The sequence below is a fragment of the Mercurialis annua genome, linkage group LG5 (assembly GCF_937616625.2).
Source record: "Mercurialis annua linkage group LG5, ddMerAnnu1.2, whole genome shotgun sequence".
Taxonomy (NCBI): domain Eukaryota; kingdom Viridiplantae; phylum Streptophyta; class Magnoliopsida; order Malpighiales; family Euphorbiaceae; genus Mercurialis; species Mercurialis annua.
Genome location: NC_065574.1, coordinates 5556779 through 5581490, shown reverse-complemented (window position 1 = coordinate 5581490; position 24712 = coordinate 5556779). Strand labels below are relative to the sequence as shown.

The 24712-nt window shown below is 34.5% G+C and overlaps 3 protein-coding genes and 1 pseudogene across 8 annotated transcripts; 3 read left to right on the top strand and 1 right to left on the bottom strand.

Moving 5' to 3' along the window:
- Nucleotides 1-1752: 1752 nt before the first annotated feature.
- LOC126680874 (uncharacterized) lies at nt 1753-3228 on the bottom strand. The gene has a single exon (XM_050376131.2). The coding sequence runs from the start codon at nt 3226-3228 to the stop codon at nt 2602-2604; it is 627 nt and encodes a 208-aa protein (XP_050232088.1). The 3' UTR covers nt 1753-2601.
- Nucleotides 3229-7975: 4747 nt separating this feature from the next.
- Nucleotides 7976-11386, top strand: LOC126680859 (putative disease resistance protein RGA4). The gene has a single exon (XM_056105774.1). It carries the CDS (start codon nt 8031-8033, stop codon nt 11379-11381), a length of 3351 nt encoding a protein of 1116 aa, XP_055961749.1. The 5' UTR covers nt 7976-8030; the 3' UTR covers nt 11382-11386.
- Nucleotides 8213-23232, top strand: LOC126680861 (cation/H(+) antiporter 2-like). 6 transcript variants are annotated; one of them, XM_050376116.2, is made up of 6 exons: nt 8213-8303; nt 11868-12006; nt 19603-19745; nt 19833-20816; nt 21253-22181; nt 22621-23232. In XM_050376116.2, the coding sequence occupies exons 2-6, from the start codon at nt 11946-11948 to the stop codon at nt 22901-22903; spliced, it is 2400 nt and encodes a 799-aa protein (XP_050232073.1). In that variant the 5' UTR covers nt 8213-8303; nt 11868-11945; the 3' UTR covers nt 22904-23232. The 6 variants fall into 6 exon arrangements, with proteins under 6 accessions (XP_050232073.1, XP_050232072.1, XP_055961751.1 ...); XM_050376115.2 differs by lacking the exon at nt 8213-8303 and adding an exon at nt 11414-11541; XM_050376113.2 differs by lacking the exons at nt 8213-8303; nt 11868-12006 and adding exons at nt 14926-15015; nt 18606-18696.
- On the top strand, nt 13991-18322 carry LOC130014738 (putative disease resistance protein RGA1; annotated as a pseudogene).
- Nucleotides 23233-24712: the final 1480 nt, after the last annotated feature.

Below are 24712 nucleotides of genomic sequence, written 5' to 3'. Positions count from 1 at the left end.
ATGAACCAAGGCAATAAAAAATAACGATTGTAAAATTTACCTTAAAATGAACTCGCAGATCACATCCCTGTACTTTGCAAGCTGAAATACATTAACATCATCATAATAAATTTTCATTTTTTTCCAATCAAGTAAAATCTCAAACAATTGAAAGATATAGAAAATTCAAAATTTAGCAATGTTATGCACTCACATTTGGAAGGGTTATCAGGTTCTCTGGAATACTTCACCTAAAACAACAATGAAATAATTTCCATAAAAAATTAAAAAACCAAACCAAAAAATAAAAAATAAAAAAAGCAAAAAGAACAAAATTTTCTCAGTTTTATTTGCTTGAAACACAAATGATAAAGTACCCACCATTGCTACAATCTTCCTTTATCTCTCCGCCACCCTCTCTCTGTCACCACCAACACAGCCTTCTCCTCTCTTTATTCATTCCTTCAATTAACGATAAAAATGACTCAGGCGGCTTTAATAAAAATTCACCTTTTGGCGGCGGCGGCGGAGGTAACAACGAAAATAACCACGACGACGATGGTGATATTAATAATACAGGTGATAAAATCAGAATGAGGCGATGGTGGTGCTAAAAAGAATAAAAGGAGATGAAAATTAATGGGGCAAGGTACATGTGTGATTTGTGAACACGTGTTGGTTTGAGAGAAAGGTGTTACTGGTTGAAAAGTAATAGTGGGAGCTGGTATTTAATGAAAGAAAAATTGTAATAAAGTAAACAAATTAACTAATATTGTATTATAAGAAATAGTGAGTCATTATTCTGGTTTTCTTATTATTTTCTCTAATTTTTTTATCAAAAAAATATTTTTATATTATTTAAAAGTACATATATATTATTTTTTATAGTAACTTTTATCAAACAAATACACATACATTATTTTTAATTACCGATCATAGGCTATTTCTAATAAAAAAATTTAAAATCAAAAAATATTTTGTTTTTCAAAAAATTCGCGAGACATCCTCGGGAGACGTCTCGCATGGTGCCGACATCTATCGAGGACGTATCGCACCATGCGAGACGTCTCCCAATGATGTCCACGAGAATTGTTTTATTTAAAAGGCTAAAAAGATAAAAAAAAATGGCGGTACCTAATAATCTAGAGGCGGTATTTAGCAATACCCTTTAATTATTGTTGATATATGGATTAATAATTTTTATACAACGTATATTCAATTTTAATCATTTAATATTTGAATTAATTTTAATAAAAAAATAATTAAATTCAGTTTCAACCGAACAGAGCTGAAATTTTCGGTTCGGTACATTTAGATTCTTATTCTCCATATTAAAAAATTAGTTCGATTTGGTTTTAAAATTTTCCAAACTTCGGTCGGTCGGTTTTGGAAATTTTCAAACCGAACCGAACTGAAGCTCAGCCCAACCTTTCATACTCTTATTTCTGGATAACTATGCCATTCAACAAAATATTTTTGGATAACTATGCCATTCAACAAAAGCTTTGAAATGTAAACTGTTGCTCCAGCAAACCCGATTAGTCTGTAATAGCTTAACAAATCTGAGAGATAATTTTAACTAAAAGAGGTGGAAATCAAAATGTTCACCAAGCCAACAAAACCAAACTTAAAATGATATTATCATAAAGAGAAAGCGTTAGAATTAACACATTTTAAAGTTTTTGAACTTTACATTTTCAGTTTATCTGATCTCTAAACTTTTATTTAATTTTATTTTGTCTCTAAAATTTATGTTTTTAGTTTATTTAGTTCCAAAAATTTTATTTGGTATTATCTGGTTTGATTTTTTTTGCTTCCTTAGTTCCTCAAAATTAAAAAGTGTAAAATCTAGCGACCAAATAACATAAAATGGATGTTTAGGGACTAAATAAATTAAGAACATAAAATTAAGGGATCAAATAAGACTAAAAAGTTTGGTACCCTTACGAAATTAATAACATAAAAATGGATGTTTAGGAATCTTTTTCAATCAAAGATCAGTTTTAAGGTGGGTAATGGTGAAAGCATAAGGTTTTAGAGGGATATTTGGCTCAATCTTCAAGCTCGCCCTATTGCTGAAACTCATCCTTTTTTGTTTTTGTTTGCTGCAAATTAGGGAGGGTCATTGGCGGAGCATGCGAAATGTCTGCCCAAAAATGTAGCAAACTTTACACGAAGAAGACGTCTTTGTATTGGAGAATCTAAGGCTCTTTCTATGATCAGCTTAATGGTGTTACTATTTTATCGGGACATATTGACGAAACTCGATGGAACTGCTGGTCAAAAGGATATTCTGCTACTTCTTTTATCAGTAATAGCTTCATGGCTGTTTTTTTTGTCAAGCCAAAAGCAGAGGACTTATATTAAAAGAGCAAAAACCTGCTAATTACAACCTCACAGCAAAGCTGAACTACTTACAGAGGAAAAAGAAAAGGAATGAAAAAGCAATTAAATTCCCCAACTATCGAGCTGGATACTATTTCTATGCCCGCCAAATTTAAGCAAAATATCCTCCCTCACTTTTCTATATACACCATCAGTATTAACAGTATGGTTTTGCTTAAAAATCAACTCATTTCTAGCTCTCCAAATATTATATACAGCAGATGAGAAAGCCACTCTTCATATCCTGCATAGTAACGATTTGCCACTCGTTTTTTTCGTAAACCAGCTAACCTCTCTTCTCCAGTTCATAATAACTCTGCTGATCCCACAAGCAAGTAAAACTCTCTCCCAAACTGTTTTAGAGAAAATGCATTCAAAGAACAGATGATCAATACTTTCATCCGCATTTTGACAGAAGACACAAGAAGCAGTAGAACAAATTCTCCAATGAACTAGCCTATCTCTTGTCAATAATCTTCTCTTAAGAGCCAACCACACAATAAACGCATGTCTAGGCACATTACCATTGAACCATATTAATTTGAACCAGGGAACATTGTCTCGAGAAGAAGATAAAGCTCTCCAAGTACTTGCTATAGAAAATTTCCCATTCGCCTCCAAGTTCCACCTAATATCATTTTCTTTATCTTCCACAATAGCATGATTGTTATTAACATAATCCCACACCCTTTGAGTATAATCATCAATGGCCTCTGGAAAACACCATCTTCCTTGTCTCCAAACATCCCTAACCAAAGCAGTTTTTCCAATCTCAGAATCTTCAATATTGACTAATGGGAACCGATCAATCAAAGACAAACCATGATCCCAAGGGTCAAACCAAAACGAGAATTTTTTTACCATTCCCCAAATTATAAGTAAAAAACTTTTTTACAATAATTCTTTGGTTTAACAGTTGCCTCCAACTCCAACTACAATCATAAGGCTTAAGAATGCCCCAAAAACTAAGGCATTTAAGCTTATTTGTTATAACCCAAGTTGCCCATAGGAAAGGCTTAGCAGAGACCAAATCCCAAATATGCTTAGTAGTAGCAGCCACATTCCATAAATGAATATCTTTCACACCCAAGCCCCCTGTTTTCTTTGAATAACAAACATTCTTCCAAGCAACCAAACCACTAGATTTACTGTCATTCGTACCTCGCCAAAGAAAAGTCCTGCAAATAGCCTCAACTTCATGCACAACAGCTTTAGGCAAAACAAAAACTGAGCACCAAAAAGAATTCATACTCAACAGGACTGCATTGATAAGTTGTAGTCTCCCGGCATAAGATAAGTTCCTAGTAGTCCAGCTAGTTACTCTTGTAGTGATCCTCTGAACTAATGGCTTACAATGCTCCTTAGATAGTTTAGTAGAGACGAGAGGAAGTCCCAAATAGCGAACAGGAAGTTCACCCTCTTGAAACTGAAGAATCTGAAGGATCTCTCTCCTTACATCGGAAGGAACACCATTGAAATAGATAGCACTCTTGTTAGGATTAGCTTTCAAACCAGAAACATTATGGAACTCCTCCAAAACATTCGTGATTATCCGAATAGAAATAATATCACCATGGCTAAACATAAAGAGGTCATCGGCGAAATACAAATGATTAAGTTTCAAAAATTTACACCCTTTATGGAACTTGAACTCAACAGTGGTCTTCCTATAAAGCAATCTGGTAAAATATTCCATTAAAAGAACAAATAACAAAGAGGATATAGGGTCCCCTTGTCTAAGACCACAACCACCACGAAAATAGCCCTCAAGACTGCCATTCACAACAATAGAGAAGCTACAAGATCTAACACAACTCATGATCCAGGAAATAAATCTTCTAGGGAACCTCAAACCAAACAGAACTTCTTCCAAAAAGTCCCAAGAAACAGTATCATAAGCTTTTTGAATGTCAATCTTTAAAGCACAACAATCATCCTTATTTCTATGATAATTTCTAACTAACTCATGGGCTAACAAAATGTTATCGGTAATTTTCCTCCCAGGAATAAAGGCACACTGATTTTGATGAACAATCTTATCTAGCACCTTTCTAAGTCTGTTAGCTAAGATTTTAGTAACACACTTATACATACCATTGCAACAAACTATAGGTCTATAATCACTAAGAGTTAGAGGAGAAGAGACCTTTGGCACAAGGGTGATGGCAGTAGAATTTGCTTGCTTTAACATCCTGCCATTATCAAAAAAATCTCTGATAGCTTTTTTCACATCAGCCCCAACAATCCTCCAACATTTCTGAAAGAAACAACTATTAAAGCCGTCCGGACTAGGTGCTTTATCCATTCCAATGCTAAAAATAGCCTGCACAATCTCATCATCTGATACCTCATCTATCAGCATGTTACTATCCATCTCATCAATAACATTCCCATAATCAAAAACCTCAGGCGAGATAGACTCGCTTCTTTTACCTTTCTTTCCAAGGATATCCTTGTAATAATTAAGGATTTCTTGGGTAATCAGCTCTTTATCAACAATCTCCTCTCATGTTGTATTAATAATCTTAGAAATTCTATTTCTAGCTTTCCTTTGCTTAACAATTCTGTAAAAATATTTAGTATTTTGATCTCCCAACTCAATCCAAGAGACTCTGGACTTCTGCCTCATAAAACTCTCTTCTTTGTTCAATAACAGCCTGAGATGAAAATAACAAGCTCTCTCCTCTGACTGGAGGTCAGGATTCTCAGGGTCTGCTTGAATATATGTTTGAAGCTTGATCAACATCTTCTTACTACCATTGACTTGATTAGAGATATCAGAATATGCAACTCTATTAAGATTTCTAAGCTCTTTTCTAAGAATTTTCAATTTCATGTAAAGCTGAAACATAGGAGAACCTTGCATAGGAGACCTCTATACCCTTTCAACTAGGGGTGAGCATCGGTCGGTTCGGTTCGGTTGGAATTTTTTCGGTTTTTTCGGTTTGAAAAATTCTCAAACCGAACCGAACTTTTAGTTTGGAGGTGAAAAAACCGAACCGAACCAAACCGAAAATTTCGGTTCGGTTCGGTTAAAACCGAATTTCACCATTTTTTATTTTTTAAATTTTTTTATAATAAAATTAATTGAAATATTAAATAATTAGAGTATAATAAACTTCCATATATATTGAAATAATAATTATTAACTCATATATCAACAATAATTAAGATATAAAGACAAAAAACATATAAATATAAGTATATATGTATATTATTTTTAAAATATATATATATTTTATATTAAAGTTCGGTTAATTCGGTTTTCGGTCGGTTCGGTTTTCAAAACACTCAAACCAAACCGAATACCGAACACCAAACTTTACCTAGAGTAGAAATCAAACCAAACCGTTTTCACCGAAAAACCGAACCAAACATCAAATTTCGGTTCGGTTCGGTACGGTTTTTCGGTTTGGTTCGGTTTTTGCTCACCCCTACTTTCAACAATTCCAAAAAAACTAGGATGATCACACCACATGTTGAAGAAACGAAACATACTTTTAGCTTTGTGAGGACCATACCCAAATCTGACCACAAGAGGACTATGATCAGAGATACAAGGAGCTAAGATATCACAAAAAGAATCCTCCCAGCTCTCTCCCCATTTATCATTACTGAACCACCAATCAATCTTTCTCCAAACTCTTCTATCCCCCATTTGATTATTGGTCCAAGTAAACTTATTGCCTTTATTCACCATTTCAACAAGATCAGATTGCATCATCCAATCATGAAACTCTCTGGCAGCATTAGAGTTAATCTCATTACTCCCCTAATCTGTCATTATCAGATAAGACAACATTGAAATCACCTTGAATGAGCCAAGGTAAATTCACAGTTCTACCACTATCTTTCAAGCTATCCCATAATAACTTCCTATCACCAACATCATACGAACCATAAACCACAGTCCAAAAAAACACCTTATCATTCATATGCACTTTGCAATGCAAATACTGATTGTGATGAACCACAACTGAAACTGAAACTTCCTCAGAGTTAAACATCAACCAAATCCTTCCCATAGACGGACAATTATAATTACGTAACAACTGCCAACCAGACATCTTGATCCTACCAAACCCTTTCCTTATTACATTCTTGAACCCTTGTCTCAACAATACCCAACATAATCAAATGATTTTTAGCAATTAAAGATTTAATCTCCAACTGCTTAAGAGGGTCATTTAGCCCTCTAATATTCCAGCTCCCAATCATTGACAATCCGCCAGAGTAATAGAATTAGAAAACACATCCCATACATCCATTTCCACCAAAATCCTAGCATACGCCAGTTTACACCAAAATTCTAAATCTGGTTTGTTAATGGAATTGGAAAATCTCCCCTCAATTTCAATTTTTATGTGGCTTTTTTCGAAAAATAGAATTGCTTTTAATCATTTTCTTTATAATCAGAATTTGCTATCTAAGAGTCAATCTCTTTGTGCCGTTTGTTTTGATGTGGAGTCGGGTATTCATATTATTCTTCACTGCACTTTGCCTTGGAAGTTTTAGTCTAACTTTCTTCAGAAAATTGATATTTCGGCTTGGAATATGCTGGGAGATATAGGGTATTTTTATTTTCAGAGGATGGCTTTGGCTAATTACAAACTTCGGATCAAGATTTAAGATACAATTTAGTTTTTAAACGTTGGGAGACTTGAATTTTGAAAAGTAAGAAACAACAAGTTATTCAGACACGAGTCAACGAATCATGTAGATGTATTATTTATTTGCATTAACAAGGGTGTGAATCACTTTAAGTATTTGTAATTTAGTTTTTTTTTTACTAGAAACTAGTTCTGTTTTGCCTTCTACTCCTTGTGGTTGTGGTTTAATAATAATCATTTACCAAAAAAGAAAAAGCTTTTAAAAATTTAATAAATAAAATTTAAAAAAATATATCAATAATTTTTTTAATAAATAATTAATGTTTATAAGTAATTTTATATAAAGAGCTTTTAAATATTTAATCAATAATATTTTTAAAAAATAATGTTTATAAAATTTTAATATAATAATAATAAATATTGGTTATTTATATGAAGAATTTGTGTACAATTTAATCAATAAATTATAATATTATATCATATTAATAAATTATAGATTTAATTAATATTAATAAGTTTAATAATCTAATTTGTTGCAAGTTATTGTAAGTTATAGAAATGACTTTTTCAAACCAATCAATAAATTTTATTTTATTTAATAATTATATTAAATTAATAAATAATTTAAGAATACATATTAACAAACATCACATTTATTAGAAACAATAGTATAAAGATTAAAAAAAACTAATTATGAGATATGATTTTTTAATATTATTATATTTTGTAATTTGAAGAGTTTTATATAAATTTAAAAGTTATAAAATTTCAAGAGTTTTAATATATTATTTATATTTATAGTTACAAAAGAAAATGTAATTTTAAAATTAAATTTAATGAATTTAATTTTACAAATTTATGACTAGAAATTTGGAGAGTTATATTATAAATAATATTTGTAGTTATATATATATATATATATATATATATATATATATATATATATATATATATATATATATATATATATATATATATATATGTATTTATACATTTATTCTTGTTTTTTTTTTCTTGTTGCATACCAGTCGATCATCATTACTAGTTTTTGGTAAAATGGCAGAAGCAGTACCATTTGGTGTAGCTACAGAGATACTCTACAAACTGGGTTCCTCTCTTTTCCAAGAAATCGGCTCCTTTTATGGCGTAAAACAAGATTTACATAAGCTTGAAAACACACTCTCCACCATTAAAGCTGCTCTTCTTGATGCTGAGGAGAGACAAGAGCGTAGCCACCTGGTTCAAGACTGGATCCGTAAGCTTAAAGATGCTGTCTTTGATGCTGATGACCTACTGGATTCTGCAGCCACCAGAGTTTCACAGTCTCCGGTTAGTGACCTTCTCTTATCCCCAAATTTAGTTGCTTTTCGATTCAAAATGGGCCGAAAAATTAAGGAGATTAGGAGAAGATTAGATGGAATTGCAGATGATATGGCAAAGTTCAATTTTAGGGATAGGGATTTGCAGTTTGGGAATAGGGAAAGAGAGCAAACTCAAACTCAGACTCACTCTTTTGTGTTGAATTCAGAAGTTATTGGTAGAAATGAGAGTAAAGAGGAGATTGTAGGATTGTTAGTGCAAGAAAATTGTTCTAATTCTATAATTTCTGTTGTTGGTATTGGTGGTTTAGGTAAAACCACTCTTGCTCAGTTTGTTTATAATGATGAAACAGTGGTTAGTTTTTTTGAAAAGAGGATTTGGGTGTGTGTTACTCAAGATTTTGATGTGGAGATGGTTGTTCGGAAGATTTTAGCTTCGATAACAATGTCGGAATTGGGTAGTTGGGATATGGATCAGCTGCAACTCCGTCTTCGAGAAAATTTGAACGATAAGCTTTACCTTATTGTTCTTGATGATATGTGGAATGAGAATCTTGAGAAGTGGATGCGTTTGAAGAATTTATTAGTTGGTGGTGCTAATGGAAGTAAGATTCTTGTGACTACTCGCAGTAGGAAAGTTGCATCTGTTATGGGTGCGGAGTTCACCTTTTTGTTGAAAGGTCTCACGGAGGAAGAATCTTGGATATTGTTCAAGAAAATTGCTTTTCGAGGAAGAGAGGGGAATGTTGATGAAAACCTCGAAGGAATTGGCAAAAGATTGCTTGATAGATGCAAAGGTGTTCCTCTAGCTATAAGAACTTTGGGGAGTGTAATGCAGTTCAAAAGAGAGGAAAGTGATTGGTTGGCTATAGAAAATAGTGAAATTTGGAAGCTATCTCAAGAGTCCAGTGATATTTTACCAGCATTGAAGATGAGCTATGATCAATTACCAATTAATTTGCGTCAATGTTTCGCGTATTGTTCGATATTCCCCAAAGGCTGCATAATATGTAAAGATCAATTGATCCAGTTGTGGATGGCGCAAGGTTACATTACATCTTCAAGTGGAAATCATAATTTAGAGGAAATAGGTGATCAGTATTTCAATGATTTTCTGTTGAGGTCATTTTTTCAAGAGGCTGAAAAGGATGTTTTTGATAACATTATTAGTTGCAAAATGCATGATCTGATTCATGATCTCGCGCAAACAGTTGCTGGTACTGATTGCTCACTCTTAGGAATTGATGCTGAAACTTTTTCTAAAAGATTGCGGCATTTGTCATTTGGACGGTCTCTCTATTATACATGGGAAGTTCCAAGGCACTTACAGCAGGTAAAGGGTTTACGGACCTTTCTCCTGCCCGTTAACGATCGCTGCATAAATGAATCGAATCAAGCTGCCATCATTTCAAATTTCAGAAGACTGCGCGTTTTAGACATGCACTGTTTAGGTATCGAAAATTTGCCATGCTCGATTGGTAAGTTGCAGCACTTGAGGTATCTCGACATATCCGTTAATAATCTTATAGAAACTCTTCCGGATTCTGTTTGCAATTTGCATTACTTGCAAACTCTACTGCTCTCTCGTTGCGAAAGACTTGTGGAGCTTCCTCGAGCCATTCGAAAATTGATCAATCTCAGACACCTTGTGATCATCAAATGCCCTAGATTGCATCATATGCCACCTGGACTGGGAGAGTTGACATTTCTTCGGACATTATCGAGGTTCATAGTGCCGCGTGATGAAATAGCAGGGCCAAGCAGAGCTCAGATTAATGAACTTAATGGGTTGAATCTTCTCAGGAATGGAATATGGCTTAAGAACCTCGAATGCGCTGTTGTATCAGAATCAAAGGAAGCCAACTTGAAGGGAAAAATATACCTTCAGTTCCTGGGACTCCATTGGAACCCATCAAAGACTGATAATAGTACTGATGAATCAGTGCTGGAGAATCTCCAACCTCATCCGAATCTGAAACACCTGTGGTTGGAAGGATACGCTGGCGTAAAAATCTCTAGTTGGCTTGCCTCGCTTAGAAATATTGTCAGAATCACGATACGGGATTGTCCTAATTGCAAGTATCTCCCAGCATTGGAGCATCTCCCATTTCTCAAGTTTCTTCAACTTCATAAATTAGCAGCTCTGGAATATGTAGAATATGGGATCACTACAGCTACTTCTTCATCAGCTCCGACGAAAGCATTCTTCCCATCATTACAGGAGCTCTGGCTTTATGGATTGCCTAATTTCAAGGGTTGGCAGAGCAAGAATCTGTTTAATGAGACTGATTCAAGTGAAGCATCATTATCAGTTGGCCATGATCAATATCTACAACGCTTCTTTCCGTTTCTTACTCAATTGACCATTGAAAGGTGTTCTAAGCTAAATTCGATGCTGTTTTTTCCTCATCTAGAGTCACTTCATCTTATTAATTCCAGTATTATGGTAGCAGAAGCATCACTGTTCTCTGAATTGCCTCACTCCCTCTCCCCGTTTTCGACAATACAGTTTCTCTGTATCGATAAATGTGAAGATCTTCTGTGCTTGCCAGAACGAGGATTGCAGAATCTGACTTCTCTGAAAACATTACAACTCAAAAACTGCCCAAGATTAACATTTCTTTCTCCAGGAATCAATTGTCTCACTCAACTTTCAAGTCTGGAGATAATTAATTGCAGCATGCTAGATTTGTTTGATGATGAGTTAATTCAATGGCAAGAACTTAAGAGCATGTGTCGTTTGGTTTTTGATTTTCTTCCGCGATTGTTTTACCTGCCCGATGGACTTCAGAATGTTACTTCTCTGCAAGAACTCCGGATTTCAAATTGCTACAATCTAGTAGCTTTGCCAGAGTGGCTGATGAACTTCTCGTCGCTTCAGGAGGTTCAGATTTCGGATTGCACTAGTTTAAAGCCACTTCCAGAAGAAATGAGCAAGTTTGTAACTTTAAAGAAACTGAAGATTCCCAGTGGTCCCAGAGCATCTCTGGTACATGGCAATTGTCAAAAGAATACAGGCAAAGATTTGCCTAGGATTGTTTGCATCAGTGAATCCAATGAAGAGCAGCAGAACATTAACAATCTTTAGTCTACGCCTGTATATACTTCTTACTTTCATCAACGGTGTAACAGAGTCGAGTCAACTCCCGAGCTACTCGAGAAATAACATGAGTTGAGCTTGAGTTCGAAATATTCTAGTCAGTTACTGAGTTGAGTTTGAGCATCAAGATATTCAGTGAAACAAACATGTGAGCCTAATCAAATTTTGGTTAATTGCTTTTCTTATCCTTTGTAATTTTATATGTTTACAATAATTCTATTAACTCTGTAAAAATTTATTTCTTAAATATTTATATAGATAATCAAGTCCGACTACAAAAATAAACTTGATTGAGTTCGAGTCGCGTTTCGAGTTTTAAATTTTAAAACTCGAAAACTGAAACTTACCGGACTGGAGCTCGAGCTTGACAGTACTTTCATCTTTTACAATTTTCACTTCTACATGTTAGTTGATGCTACTACAATGATAATAATCACTAGTCTTATTAGATATCCTTAATTTCTCTGGTTTCAGGTCTCAGATTTTGTCTATATATGGTGACAATTATTGTTTCAGATTTAAATTCAGAGTATTGAGAAGATATATGACAATATGGAGGAACTGAAGCTTCCTAGATTTAAGGAGTTTGATCTTGTATCATCAGATCCACCTGGTACTAATTCCATAATTCAACAACGATTTTTATCTGATCAAATATAAATCTTTAAGAAAAAATTGCAATTTTCTTTGAGATTGGTTGTGCACTGATACAAGATTTTGATGTAGAAATGGTTGTTCGGAAGATTTTAGCTTCGATAACAATGTCGGAATTTTGGGTAATTGGGATATGGATCAGCTGCAACTCCGTCTTCGAGAAAATTTGAATGATAGGCTTTACCTTATTGTTCTTGATGAAAATAATAAAACTATAAAAATATCAAGGACATTTGACATACAATAAAACAACTTTGATTTTTTTAAAATTGAATTTAGGAGTAATGTTATAAGAATGCATAAATTATACATGTTTTCTCAATTTAATCACGAATTTTAAAACGTCTCAATTGTATGCATGAACTTTCATTTTTTCTCAATTCGATACATGGGGTCATAATATGATAACGTGGCTGCCAAAAATGATGTCCACCTTAATAAAATTACACCAATAAATGAATGCCACGTAATCATATGCATCAAATTGAGAAAAAAATGAAAATTCATGTATACAATTGAGACGTTTTAAAGTTCATGATTAAATTGAGAAAACATATATAGTTTATGAATTCATTTAACATTACCTCTTGAATTTAATACTAGTTCAATGAACTAAAATTTTAAAATAACTTGATAATTTAATTAATTGACAAAACGACTTGATAGCTGTAATAACAATAATTATTTATGATGGTATAATAAATTTAAGGCTCAATTGCACAAAAAAATCAACAACCTTAGCGTCCTTTATATATTTAACATGAACTTTTAATTTTGATAATTTCGAACATGAATTTTTAATTTTGATAATTTCGAACATAAACTTTTACATTTTTGCAATTAAAGTACCGGTTGAAATTCCAACTTCAAGATGCTTATGTAGACATTGGAGCATGCCACGTGGGAACAATGTTCTCCACCTACTAAACACACCGTTTTGGGTTAATTGCATAAAAAAATTACCAACCAAAGCGTCTTTTGCATATTTAACACAAACTAAAAAATTTGTCGATTTCGGACATAAACATCATATGTTTGCGATTTGAGACACCGACTGTTAATTTTTTTTTATGTCTTGATCTATTTTTAATTTTTAATTAATTCGTGTATAAATTAAATATGATATGTGCTTAATCGGTGAATTTAATCAACCGAAACAAAAAAGATAATTTTTAAAGCATAAAAAACAAAATGGATACTGTTAATGGTAAAAATAATTTATTTAATTATTAGACTATTGTTTAAATTATTTCTCACTCATACAAATAATTTATTATATAATTAAACATCATTCCTATAAAAAAAAGCTTCTAAAAAATTAATTAAGTGAGTAAAAGCACATAAAAATACACAAATCAACATTCAAAAACAATAGCCGGAATAGCAAAATTATGAAAGTTTTTGTTATAATTAAAATTTCATGTTAAATACGTAAAAACACTTAATTTAGTGATTGTTTGTGTAATTAAACCAAAACAATATATTTCATTGGGTGGCCAAGACCATTCTCACGTGGCATATTCCCATGTCCACATAAACAGTTTGAAATTCAGCAGGCTTTTAATTGAAAAAATGTACAATTTCATGCCTGACATTGCGAGAAAAGGGTCATATATGCCCTTAACATTTGACTCGAGGATCAAGTAAGCCCTTAACATCCGGAAAGGTTCAAATATGCTCCTAATGTGTTAAAAATTGAACAAGTAGGCCCTCCAGTTTTGACAATTAGGCCCCCAACGTCTCATTTATAAGTTAAAATAGGGGTTTGCTTGTTCACTTTTTAAGACGTTAGGGGTATAATTGAACCTTTTCGGACGTTAGGGGCTCACTTGATCCTGTAAACAAACTTTAGGGGCATAAATGACCCTTTTCCCTGACATTGCTAAAATTGAAACTTGAAAGTTCGTGTTCAACATACAAAACACGCGGTGATTTTTCGTGGAATTAAGCCTAAATTTAAAGACGATGTCATGTTAATATGTTATCGAATCTCTCCTGGTTATAGACATTCACTGCATCGCGAAGGCAATCGAGCAGCAGATAGGCTGTGCCAAAGCATTAACCTTACTATTGTAGCACCGCTCCGGTAAATTGTCCGTCGGTTGTGCATCCTCTGCCAGCTCCGATCACGGATGTTCCGGCGAGCTAGTGCAGAGTGTGAAGAGTTATAGTCGCAGCAGCTGCAGAGTCACAGTCGGCTGTTCCGGCAAGCTTGTGCAGAGTCACAGTCACAGCAGCTGCAGAGTGCGAAAGTGCCGGAGCGGCGGCGGCGGATTGGACGACGGCGGCGGGTGGAACAGGTGGATTATTTAGACTAGGGTTAATTTGGTTTGTTAGATTAGGGATAATTGGATTTCTTAGGTTTAACTAAGTTTTAATTAAATTTGACATAGTTGTAGATTGAAATGATTGCCAATTTTAGCTTATTTTAGCTTAATTTTAAATAAGCTAAAATAACAGGAGACTTGGCTCAGCCTCACCCGTAAAATGGTGTTTTCATATTAATAAAGTGGACCCAATTGCAAGCTAAGTCAGAAAAGTACATTTCTTGACTAAATAGTCAACCCCAAAAATTTGCTTGTTTTTCACAAAATCCTTCACCTTATTCTAACTCTTCTGATTATTTTACATTCTGTTGCATACCACTCGATCATTATTGCAAGTTTTTGTAGTAGTTTTTGCTACACAATAACGAATGGCTGAATCAGTACCATTTGGTATAGCTACTGAGATACTCTACAGACTGGGCTCTTCTCTTTTCCAAGAAATCGGGTCCTTTTATGGTGTAAAAGAAGATTTACAGAAGCTGGAAAACACACTCTCCACCATTAAAGCTGCTCTTCTTGATGCTGAGGAGAGACAAGAGAACAGCCACTTGGTTCAAGATTGGATCCGGAAGCTGAAAGACGCTGTCTTTGATGTTGATGACCTATTGGATTCTGCCGCTACCAGGGCTTCACAGTTCCCGGTTAGTGAATTTTTCTTATCTCCAAAATTAGTTGCTTTTAGATACAAAATAGGTCGAAAACTCAAGGAGATTAGAAAAAGATTAGATAGAATTTCAGATGATATGGCAAAGTTTAATTTTAGGGATAGGGTTATTGTGGATTTGCAATTTGGGAATAGAGATAGAGAGCAAACTCACTCTTTTGTGTTGAATTCAGAAGTTATTGGTAGAGATGAGAGTAAAGAAGAAATTGTAGGATTGTTAATGTCTTCTACTAATCAGGAAAATTGTTCTAATTCTATCATTCCTATTGTTGGTATTGGCGGGTTAGGTAAAACCACCCTTGCTCAATTTGTTTATAACGATGAAAGAGTGGTTAATTATTTTGAAAAGAGGATTTGGGTATGTGTTACTCAAGATTTTAATGTAGAAATGGTTGTTAGAAAAATCTTAGCTTCGATAACAATGTCTGAATTGGGCGATTGGGATATGGATCAGTTGCAACTCCGGCTTCGAGAAAATTTGAATGATAGGCTTTTCCTCATTGTTCTTGATGATATGTGGAATGAGAATCTTGAGAAATGGATACGTTTGAAGAATTTATTAGTTGGTGGTGCTAATGGAAGTAAGATTCTTGTGACTACTCGAAGTAGAAAAGTTGCTTCTGCTATGGGTGTGCAGTTCACCTGTTTGTTGAAAGGTCTCACAGAGGAAGAATCTTGGATATTGTTCAAGAAAATTGCTTTTCGAGGAAGAGAGGAGACTGTTGATGCAAACCTCGAAGCAATTGGCAAAAGATTGCTTGATAAGTGCAAAGGTGTTCCTCTAGCTATAAGAACTTTGGGGAGTGTATTGCAATTCAAAACAGAAGAAAATGATCGGCTGGCCATAGAAAATAGTGATTTTTGGAAGCTATCTCAAGAGTCCAGTGATATTTTACCAGTATTGAAGTTAAGCTATGATCATTTACCAATTAATTTGCGTCAATGTTTTGCGTATTGTTCGATATTCCCCAAGGGCTACGTAATCTCTAAAGATCAGTTGATCCAGTTGTGGATGGCACAAGGTTACATTACATCTTTGAGTGGAAATCAGAATTTAGAGGAAATAGGTGATCAGTATTTTAATGATTTTCTGTTGATGTCATTTTTTCAAGAGGCTGAAAAGGATGTTTTTGATAACATAATTAGTTGCAAAATGCATGATCTAATTCATGATCTTGCGCAAACAGTTGCTGGTACAGATTGCTCACTGTCAGGAATTGATGCTGAATTTTTTTCTAAAAGATTACGGCATTTGTCATTTGAACGGTATCTCTACTATGCATGGGAAGTTCCAAGGCAGTTACAGCAGGTAAAGGGTTTACGTACCTTTCTCCTGCCCGTTAATGATAGCTGCATAAATGAATCCAATCAAGCTACTATCATTTCAAATTTCAGAAGACTGCGCGTGTTGGACATGCATTGTTTAGGTATCGCAAAGTTGCCATGCTCGATTGGTAAGTTGAAGCATTTGAGGTATCTTGACATATCTGATAATAAACTTATAGAAACACTTCCAGAATCTGTTTGCAGTTTGCATTACTTGCAAACCCTACTGCTCTCTCGTTGCGTACAACTTGTAAAGCTGCCTCGAGACATTCGGAAATTGATCAATCTTAGACATCTTGTGATCATAAAATGCCCTAGATTGCATCATATGCCACCTGGACTGGGAGAGCTGACATTTCTTCGGACATTGTCGAGGTTCATAGTGCCGCGTGACAGAATATCAGGGTCAGGCAGAGCTCAGATTAATGAACTTAATGGGTTGAATCTTCTCAGGAATGGAATATGGTTTAAGAATCTCGAATGCACGACTGTATCAGAATCAAAGGAAGCCAACTTGAAGGGAAAAAAATACCTTCAGTTCCTGGGACTACATTGGAACCCATCAAAGACTGATAATAGTACTACTGATGAATCGGTGCTGGAGAATCTCCAACCTCATCCGAATCTGAAGCACTTGTGGGTAGAAGGATATGGTGGTGTAAAACTCTCAAGTTGGCTTTCCTCACTTAGAATTGTTGTCAGAATCATGATACGGGATTGTCCGAAATGCGAGTATCTCCCAGCGTTGGAGCATCTTCCATATCTCAAGTTTCTTCAACTTCATAAATTAGTAGCTCTGGAATATGTAGAATATGGCAGTGATACGGCTACTGATTCATCAGCTCCTACAAAAGCATTCTTCCCATCACTACAGGAGCTCTGGCTTTATGGATTGCCAAATTTCAAGGGTTGGCAGAGTAAGAATTTGATTAATGAGACTGGTTTAAGAGAAGCATCATTGTCTGTTGGCCACGATCAATATATACAACACCTTTTTCCACTCTTGACTCAGTTGACTATTGACAAGTGTTCTACGTTAAATTCAAAGCTGTTCTTTCCTCGTCATCTTATTAATTCCAGTATTATGTTCTCTAAATTTCCTCCCTCTCTCTCCCCATTTTCGACAACACAATTTCTCTGTATTGATAAAAGTGAAGATCTTCTGTGCTTGCCAGAACAAGGATTGCAGAATCTGACTTCTCTAAAGACATTACAGCTCAAAAACTGCCCGAGATTAACATTTCTTTCTCCAGGAATCAATTGTCTCACTCAACTTTCAAGTCTGGAGATCATTAATTGCAGCATGCTGGATTTGTTTGATGATGAGTTAATTCAATGGCAAGAATTTAAGAGCCTGTGTCGTTTGGTTTTTGATTTTCTTCCACGACTGTTTTACCTGCCAGATGGACTTCAGAATGTTACTTCTCTGCAAGAACTCCGAATTTTGAATTGCTACAATCTAGTAGCTTTGCCGGAATGGATTAGGAACTTCCCATCGCTTCAGGAGGTTCAGATTTCTGAGTGCACTAGTTTAAATCCACTTTCAGAAGAATTGAGCAAGTTTGTATCTTTGCAGAAACTGAAGATTTTCAGTGCTCCAAGCACTTCTGGCACATGCCATTTGTCAAAAGAATACAGTCAAAGATTTGCTTAGGATTGTTTGCATGGTGAATCCAATGAAGAACTGCAGAACAGTGACAATTTGTAGTCTACGCATTTACATGCTTCTTACTTTCATCTACTGTGTAACAAAATCGAGTCAATTCGCGAGCTACTCGAAAAATATCATGAGTCGAGCTTGAGTTCGAGATATTATAGTAATTATCTAGTCGAGCTCGAGCATCAAGATATTCAATTAGACAACCTTGTGAGCCTAATCGAGTTTTGGTTAATTTACTTTTTTTTTTCTATCCTTTGTAATTTTATATATTTACAATAATACTCTTAGTTTTGTACTATTTTTTTTAGAAAAAAATTATATAGATAATCAAGTCCGACTACTAAAATAAAACATGATCGAGTTTGAGTCAATTTTGAGTTTTGAATTTTAGATTCGACTGGTGACTCGACTTGAACTCGAAAACTGAAACTTTTCTGTCTCCGGCTCGAGCTTGGCAGTACTTTCTTTTTTTACAATTTTCACTTCTACATGTTAGTTGATGTTACTATTGTCAATGATATCAATTCTCCTTAATTTCTCTGGTTTCTGGTCTCAGATATTGGCTAAATATATTGTTTCAGAATTAAATTCAGAGTATTGAGATGATCTATATGGAGGAACTGAAGCTTCCTACAATCAAGGAGTTTGATCTTGAATCATCAGATCCACCTGGTACTAAATTCTAAGATTCAACAATTTTTCTCTGATCAAATTCCTATAGATCTTCCATAAAAAGTTGCATTTTTGTTTGAATATAGTTGTGCACTGATTAATTTATCCATGAAATTGAGTCATTTAAATCTGATCTAAGGTTCTAAGTTTCTAAAATTAGTTTTACAAATGTACATGATTTTTCAGCTGCCCATAATTTGAATATATAAGCTTATATTATATGTCCATCAATTCCTAATGACATTAACTGCATGAAATAATTATTACAAGAATATATGTTATTTGTTAAGTGCATTAACTTCCATAATATTATAAATTTAGCCCTTCACCACTGGATGATGATTAGAAATGGCCTAACATTTTCTATTTTTAGCACTAAAGCCTAGAAAATAACTAATTAGTAGAATGAAATGGAAATCCTGGTATTGAGAATTGATGGAGAGAATTGAAATCACAAAACTGGTACTAACTTATTGTTTCCTTTTTTATGTCCAAAATCTAACCGAAAAACAAAACAAATTAAAATGTACAAACAGCATAAAAAAATTAAATTCTTTTAAAAAAAATAAGTGAATTTTTACCTTACTTTAAGATAAAAAAAACTAAACATCTTATAACATTGTTAGATCATTATACGAAATAAATTTACTCCGTTCATCAATTATCTTTTGCTTCCTCTTCTAACCAAAGTGGAAACAAACAAAACAAAAGAAGGAAACAAGAAAATTACAGAGAACTAGAGAGAGGAGGAGAGAGAGAGGGAGGTTAGAAAGAAGCAACAGAAGAACTTTTTGGTCTCTCCTCTCCCCTCCCTTCTCTAACTTTCATCTTTCTGCTGATCATATGATCATCGTAACCCGTAATTATCACGTTTGCTTGAACCCTTTAACATAAGTATGGATGCAGCTAAAAGAGCATTGTGTCTTGATGATCCTTTCAATCCACTCATTTCCACAACTTTACAAGCTTCAGGAATTCTTGTCCTTTCCCACTTTTTTCATCTAATCCTCAAACCTTTAGGCCAGCCAGGTCCTGTCGGTCAAATATTGGTAAGCCCTTCAAGAAAAGAAAAAATAATCAGTACATTATATGGAGGAACTAACAATTTATTTATGTTTTAATGTGTTGTGTACCAGGCTGGTGTTGTGCTAGGTCCCTCAGTATTGTCTCGTTTCGAATCAGTGAATGAGTACTTGATTCAAGCTTCTTCAGCTGATTACTATGATGTATTTTCATCCATTTTCTGTGTGTTATTTATGTTCATGTTTGGACTGGAGACTGATATATCTTTTATGAAGCGAAATCTGCGAAAAGCAACCATAATCGCTTACGGAGGATTGATAGTGTGTAGCATGTTTGGACTTGCTGCTTCTTTTCTTGTCATCCGAATGTTAAGATTAGGCCATCCGTATGCTCTCGGAAATCTTATCATGATCATCCTGTCAAATGCAGCCTCTCCTGTCGTCATTCGTTTGGCAGCTGAGCTTAAGTTTTCAACTTCAGACACGGGCAGATTGGCAATTTCTGCTGCTTTGATCAATGAAATGTCTTGTGTTTTTTGGTTTTCTGTTTTCGTTGCATTCATGTCGTGGGACATGTTTGGCTGGTCAATTCTTTTCCTTTCATTGACTGTAATTCTGATTGTTGTAAACAAGTATTTAGCTGCGTGGTGTGATCAAAGGAACCGGAACCAAAAATATGTGAGCAACACAGAGATGTATTTCATCCTATCTCTTGTCATTGCTGTCTCGTTTATCATCGAAGAAAATGGATTTAATAGCGCGATTTCTTCTTACATTATCGGCTTGATGTTCCCAAGAGAAGGAAAAACTGCTCGGACATTGGGAATTAAGCTTGCTTATGCTTGTAACAACTTTATTCTGCCAATATATTTTGGCTATATTGGTTTTCAGTTCAATGTAATATACCTGAATAGTTACAGAAATCTCATAGCAGTTTCATTGTTGATAATCTTGAGCATGGGAGGCAAAATTATCGGTACTCTAGTTGCTTGCCATTATCTAAATGTTCCGGCAGTCGACGGAATTATGCTTTCCTTCTTACTCAACTTGAAAGGCCATGCTGAACTTCTAGTAGTAGGAGTGTTGAGCAAGTCCATTGTAAGTTCTTCATTTCTGATAATTTAGTATAAAATTGACCATGATGCACTTAAACTTGTCCGAGTCCTGTGTTTCAGAGTTTCTTTTTCCATTTCCAAAAACGATTCTGAAACTCCATGATTTTATATTTATAGTATATCCCCGTAAATATGTCGTTTTGCCATATTCCATTTCAAAGTATAGATTTCAGGATTATTTTCATTAAAATGCCCCGTAATCTGGCACCAAACTGCTAAAAAATGGCATTGTTTGATGAAGAAAAATTGGCGAAACGGAAAAATTTGGTGGCGGAAAATGGCATTAGGCTAAAATTTGCCAAAAACAATGAAAATTTAGTGCATCATTTAGCAACTTCCATTCGTTGAGTTTGTTGATGCATTTTATATGCGAAAACCCTTAGCTTTTGTGTTAATCTTATGTTAATCTTTCTCTACAGATGAGGCTATATTGGGATAAAAGTGTTCACAACTTGGTGGTGATTGTAGTAGTGGTTAACACAGTGATCTCAGGACCGGTAATTGCATACATATTAAGAAGACATGAAAAATACTTTGGTCAACGACATACTTCACTCGAGTTTCGCCAGCCAGAGACTGAACTCAGGATGCTAACTTGTCTCTATGGTTCGCGCCATATAACCGCAAAAATCGGTCTAATCTTTGGTCTGAGCGGATCCTTAGTAACTCCTACAACTGCATACTTGATGCATCTAGTCGAACTCCCAACAAAACACCGGAAAAAAACGCTAATGTACCACGAATTACAGGACGGAGATCAATTTAGCGACGAAGAGGACTATGGCGGAAACGAGGTTGTTGAAATAAACGAAGCTGTGGATGCATTAACCTTAGAGAACAAACTCTTAATTCATCAGAGTAAAGTTGTATCATCCTTTGCAGGAATGTATGAAGATGTATGCAATGTGATAGAGGATTTAAGAGTATCAATTGTGTTGCTTGTATTTCACAAACACCAGCGGCTTGACGGGAAATTGGAGAGTGGTAAAGAGGGAATCAGATTAACCAATCAAAAGGTTTTACGCCACGCGCCTTGCTCCGTTGGTATATTCATCGACAGAGGACAGACGGGATTTCAACTGCCTACACATGAATCAGTACAGAATGTAGCAGTATTGTTTTTCGGAGGCCCTGATGATCGCGAAGCATTGGCGTGTAGCAAACGGATTGCTGTGTATCCGCACATCAATTTCACACTGGTTCGTTTCCTGCCGCCTTCATCGGTTGAGAATAATAATGGGTTTATTGACAAAACATCACGGAGTAACAGTGAAGTGCTCATGGAAATGTCTAACCATGATATGGAAGCTGAAACTGATAAGGCTTTTGTTGAAGATTTCTGTAACAGGTATAAGTAACTATTGCATTACTTGTTATTCATTTGCTCTATACTAAAAGACTCCCCTGCTAGTATACCTGATCCATGGGTTGGATACCTGACAGGCCGGGCCAGGCCGCTTGTGCCGGGTTGGACACTTAGTTTCATCAAATCCGGCTCGAGCCTGAACCATATTAAGTCTATTTTTTTTACATGCAGACATAGACTTTAATTTAATAATTAAATTCTATATAGGCCAAAAAAGTTTGATCCGAGTCCTCATAAATTCATTTCATTAACCTATTTGTGTAAAAAATGTCGTTTCCATTTCGCCATTTCTCATTTTAGCATTTCCTTTTCCGTGCTACATTGGTGTCACCATGGATCATTCTCATATTCGCTCAATCCGACATCATATCTTTTGTCTAGTAAAGTTAAAAACTGATTTTTTTTTTCTTTGTCATCTCAGATATGTGGCACCAGGACAAGCTAAATACGAGGAGAAGTATGTGGAGAATCAGAGGCAGACAATGGAAGCATTGATAGGTTTCGGACAGAGATTTTCATTGGTAATAGTAGGGAAGGGAAGGACAAAACAGTCTCCAATTATTACAGGTTTGAGTGACTGGGAAGAGTGTCCTGAGCTTGGTACAGTTGGAGACCTTCTGGCTTCTTCAGATTTTAACATTAATGCTTCAGTTTTAGTCATTCAACAACACTCTTCCAAAACTACCCTTAGTGGTGATGATTAGATTTCAGAAAATGTACATATTTTTTAAGTTTGTTCCTTTAATTTGTAGGATAGTATAGTTAGTTGGTAATAGTTACTAGTTAGAAGAATAGTGGATACTAACCATTCAGTTGTAACAAACTTTACAGATTTAATATTAATTTCAGAGAGTTTATCCCATGCAACCGTTGCGCCACGTCATTTTTACATCAAGCCAATGAGCATTTACGATAGGGAATCTTTTAATTATTACTTATTTTTTTATCATTCAATTTTCCACATGGCTAACGCACAATTGGTTTGTTGCACGAATGACATGGCGCAACGGTTGTGTGCAATAATTTTTCTTAATTTCATCATTAGCTTGAATAAGTAAGAAATACATGGAGATGATCATTGGACCGGATATTTAACTAGCATGCCCAAGTCTGGCATGCTTGGGCCGGGCTAGGACGCTGTTTTTTCAGAAAAAATTACACAACTACTAGAAATTCCTAAAATATTTACCAAAATACCATGTAAAAAATTTGTTCACAGAAATACTACTCATAATATTTTAAATACAACAATACTTAGATTTCCAAACTTATTTACAAATATAGGTACCAAATAATACACTACAATTCATTAATTTCGAATATAATATTTTTTTTAAAAAATTAAATTTGTAAATCAAATCTGAAAAAAAAAAACAGCCCAGGGGTGAAAAAGGCAGCGGCGGTGCAATTGGATCTGTCGGTGGTTATTCTTAAGGTGAGGAAGTTGCGTAGGAAAGTTTGTTGCCCCCGTTCTTTACTTGACCGGAGAAGGAGAAAAGAATGACTCTGTGGTTCTTTGCTTGAATATCAAAAAGAAAAAATTAAATATATTTACAACATAATAAAAAGAATGAAAAAAACCGAAGAAGATGAATCTAAATCCTAATATGAAGATGGAAAAGAAAGGGAAGATAAAATCTGAAGAAAAGATGAAAAAAGGAAAATGATTTAAAAGGGAAGTTAGAGATCATGGTTACTGGTTTGGTGTTGTGGCTTTTCTTAATGAATGGTAAAACATAGTATTCATGTAAATAAGAAAAGTTTATTAGAATTTATGTAAATAAAAAGAGAGAGAGTGTAAAAAGAAAGTAACCCTTGTATTTTGGTAAATATTTATAGATTTAATGGTATAAGGTGTAAATTCTTCGTTTTTTCACGATAAGAATCTGAATTTTTATAAAATATGTTGTTTTACATGTGAGTTTAGTCTTTTATAGTTGGTTAAATTTCAATATAGATCCAAAAAATTTGCTTCCATTCCGCACATATTTATTATATGAATAAGATTTGAACAGTAAATATTAAATTTGAACCAAATATGAGTCGAACTTAAACTTACATTTTAAAAAGTAAAGTCTTCGGGTGGAGGATAAACTAACAATAGCCGATGAATATTCAATTAATTTTAAAACATTAAAATAGATTTGAATTTGTTTACTAATTGACAATAAAAGTGCAAGTTTAATATCGCCTATATAAAGTACCAAAAAAACTCTTTAAGTTTAATAAGTAGAACAACTAGAATTTTGACAAAAATAAAAATAAATATTATATTGTTTGATTTTTCTATTTTTGTAAATATAAATTTTTTTTTATCTTTACGCAATGGAGGGAGTATGAAATATGACTTATGCGAGGGACCTGAATGTAATTCCCGTTAAGAATGTATACATCGGGTCTAAAAAGGGTGGTTATGAACGGACCGAACTAACAACTGAAAAATAGCTCGATATTCAGCCCATTAGAAAGAAGGCCATAGCCCAAAAAGCCCCAAGGGCAATACAGTCTTTACG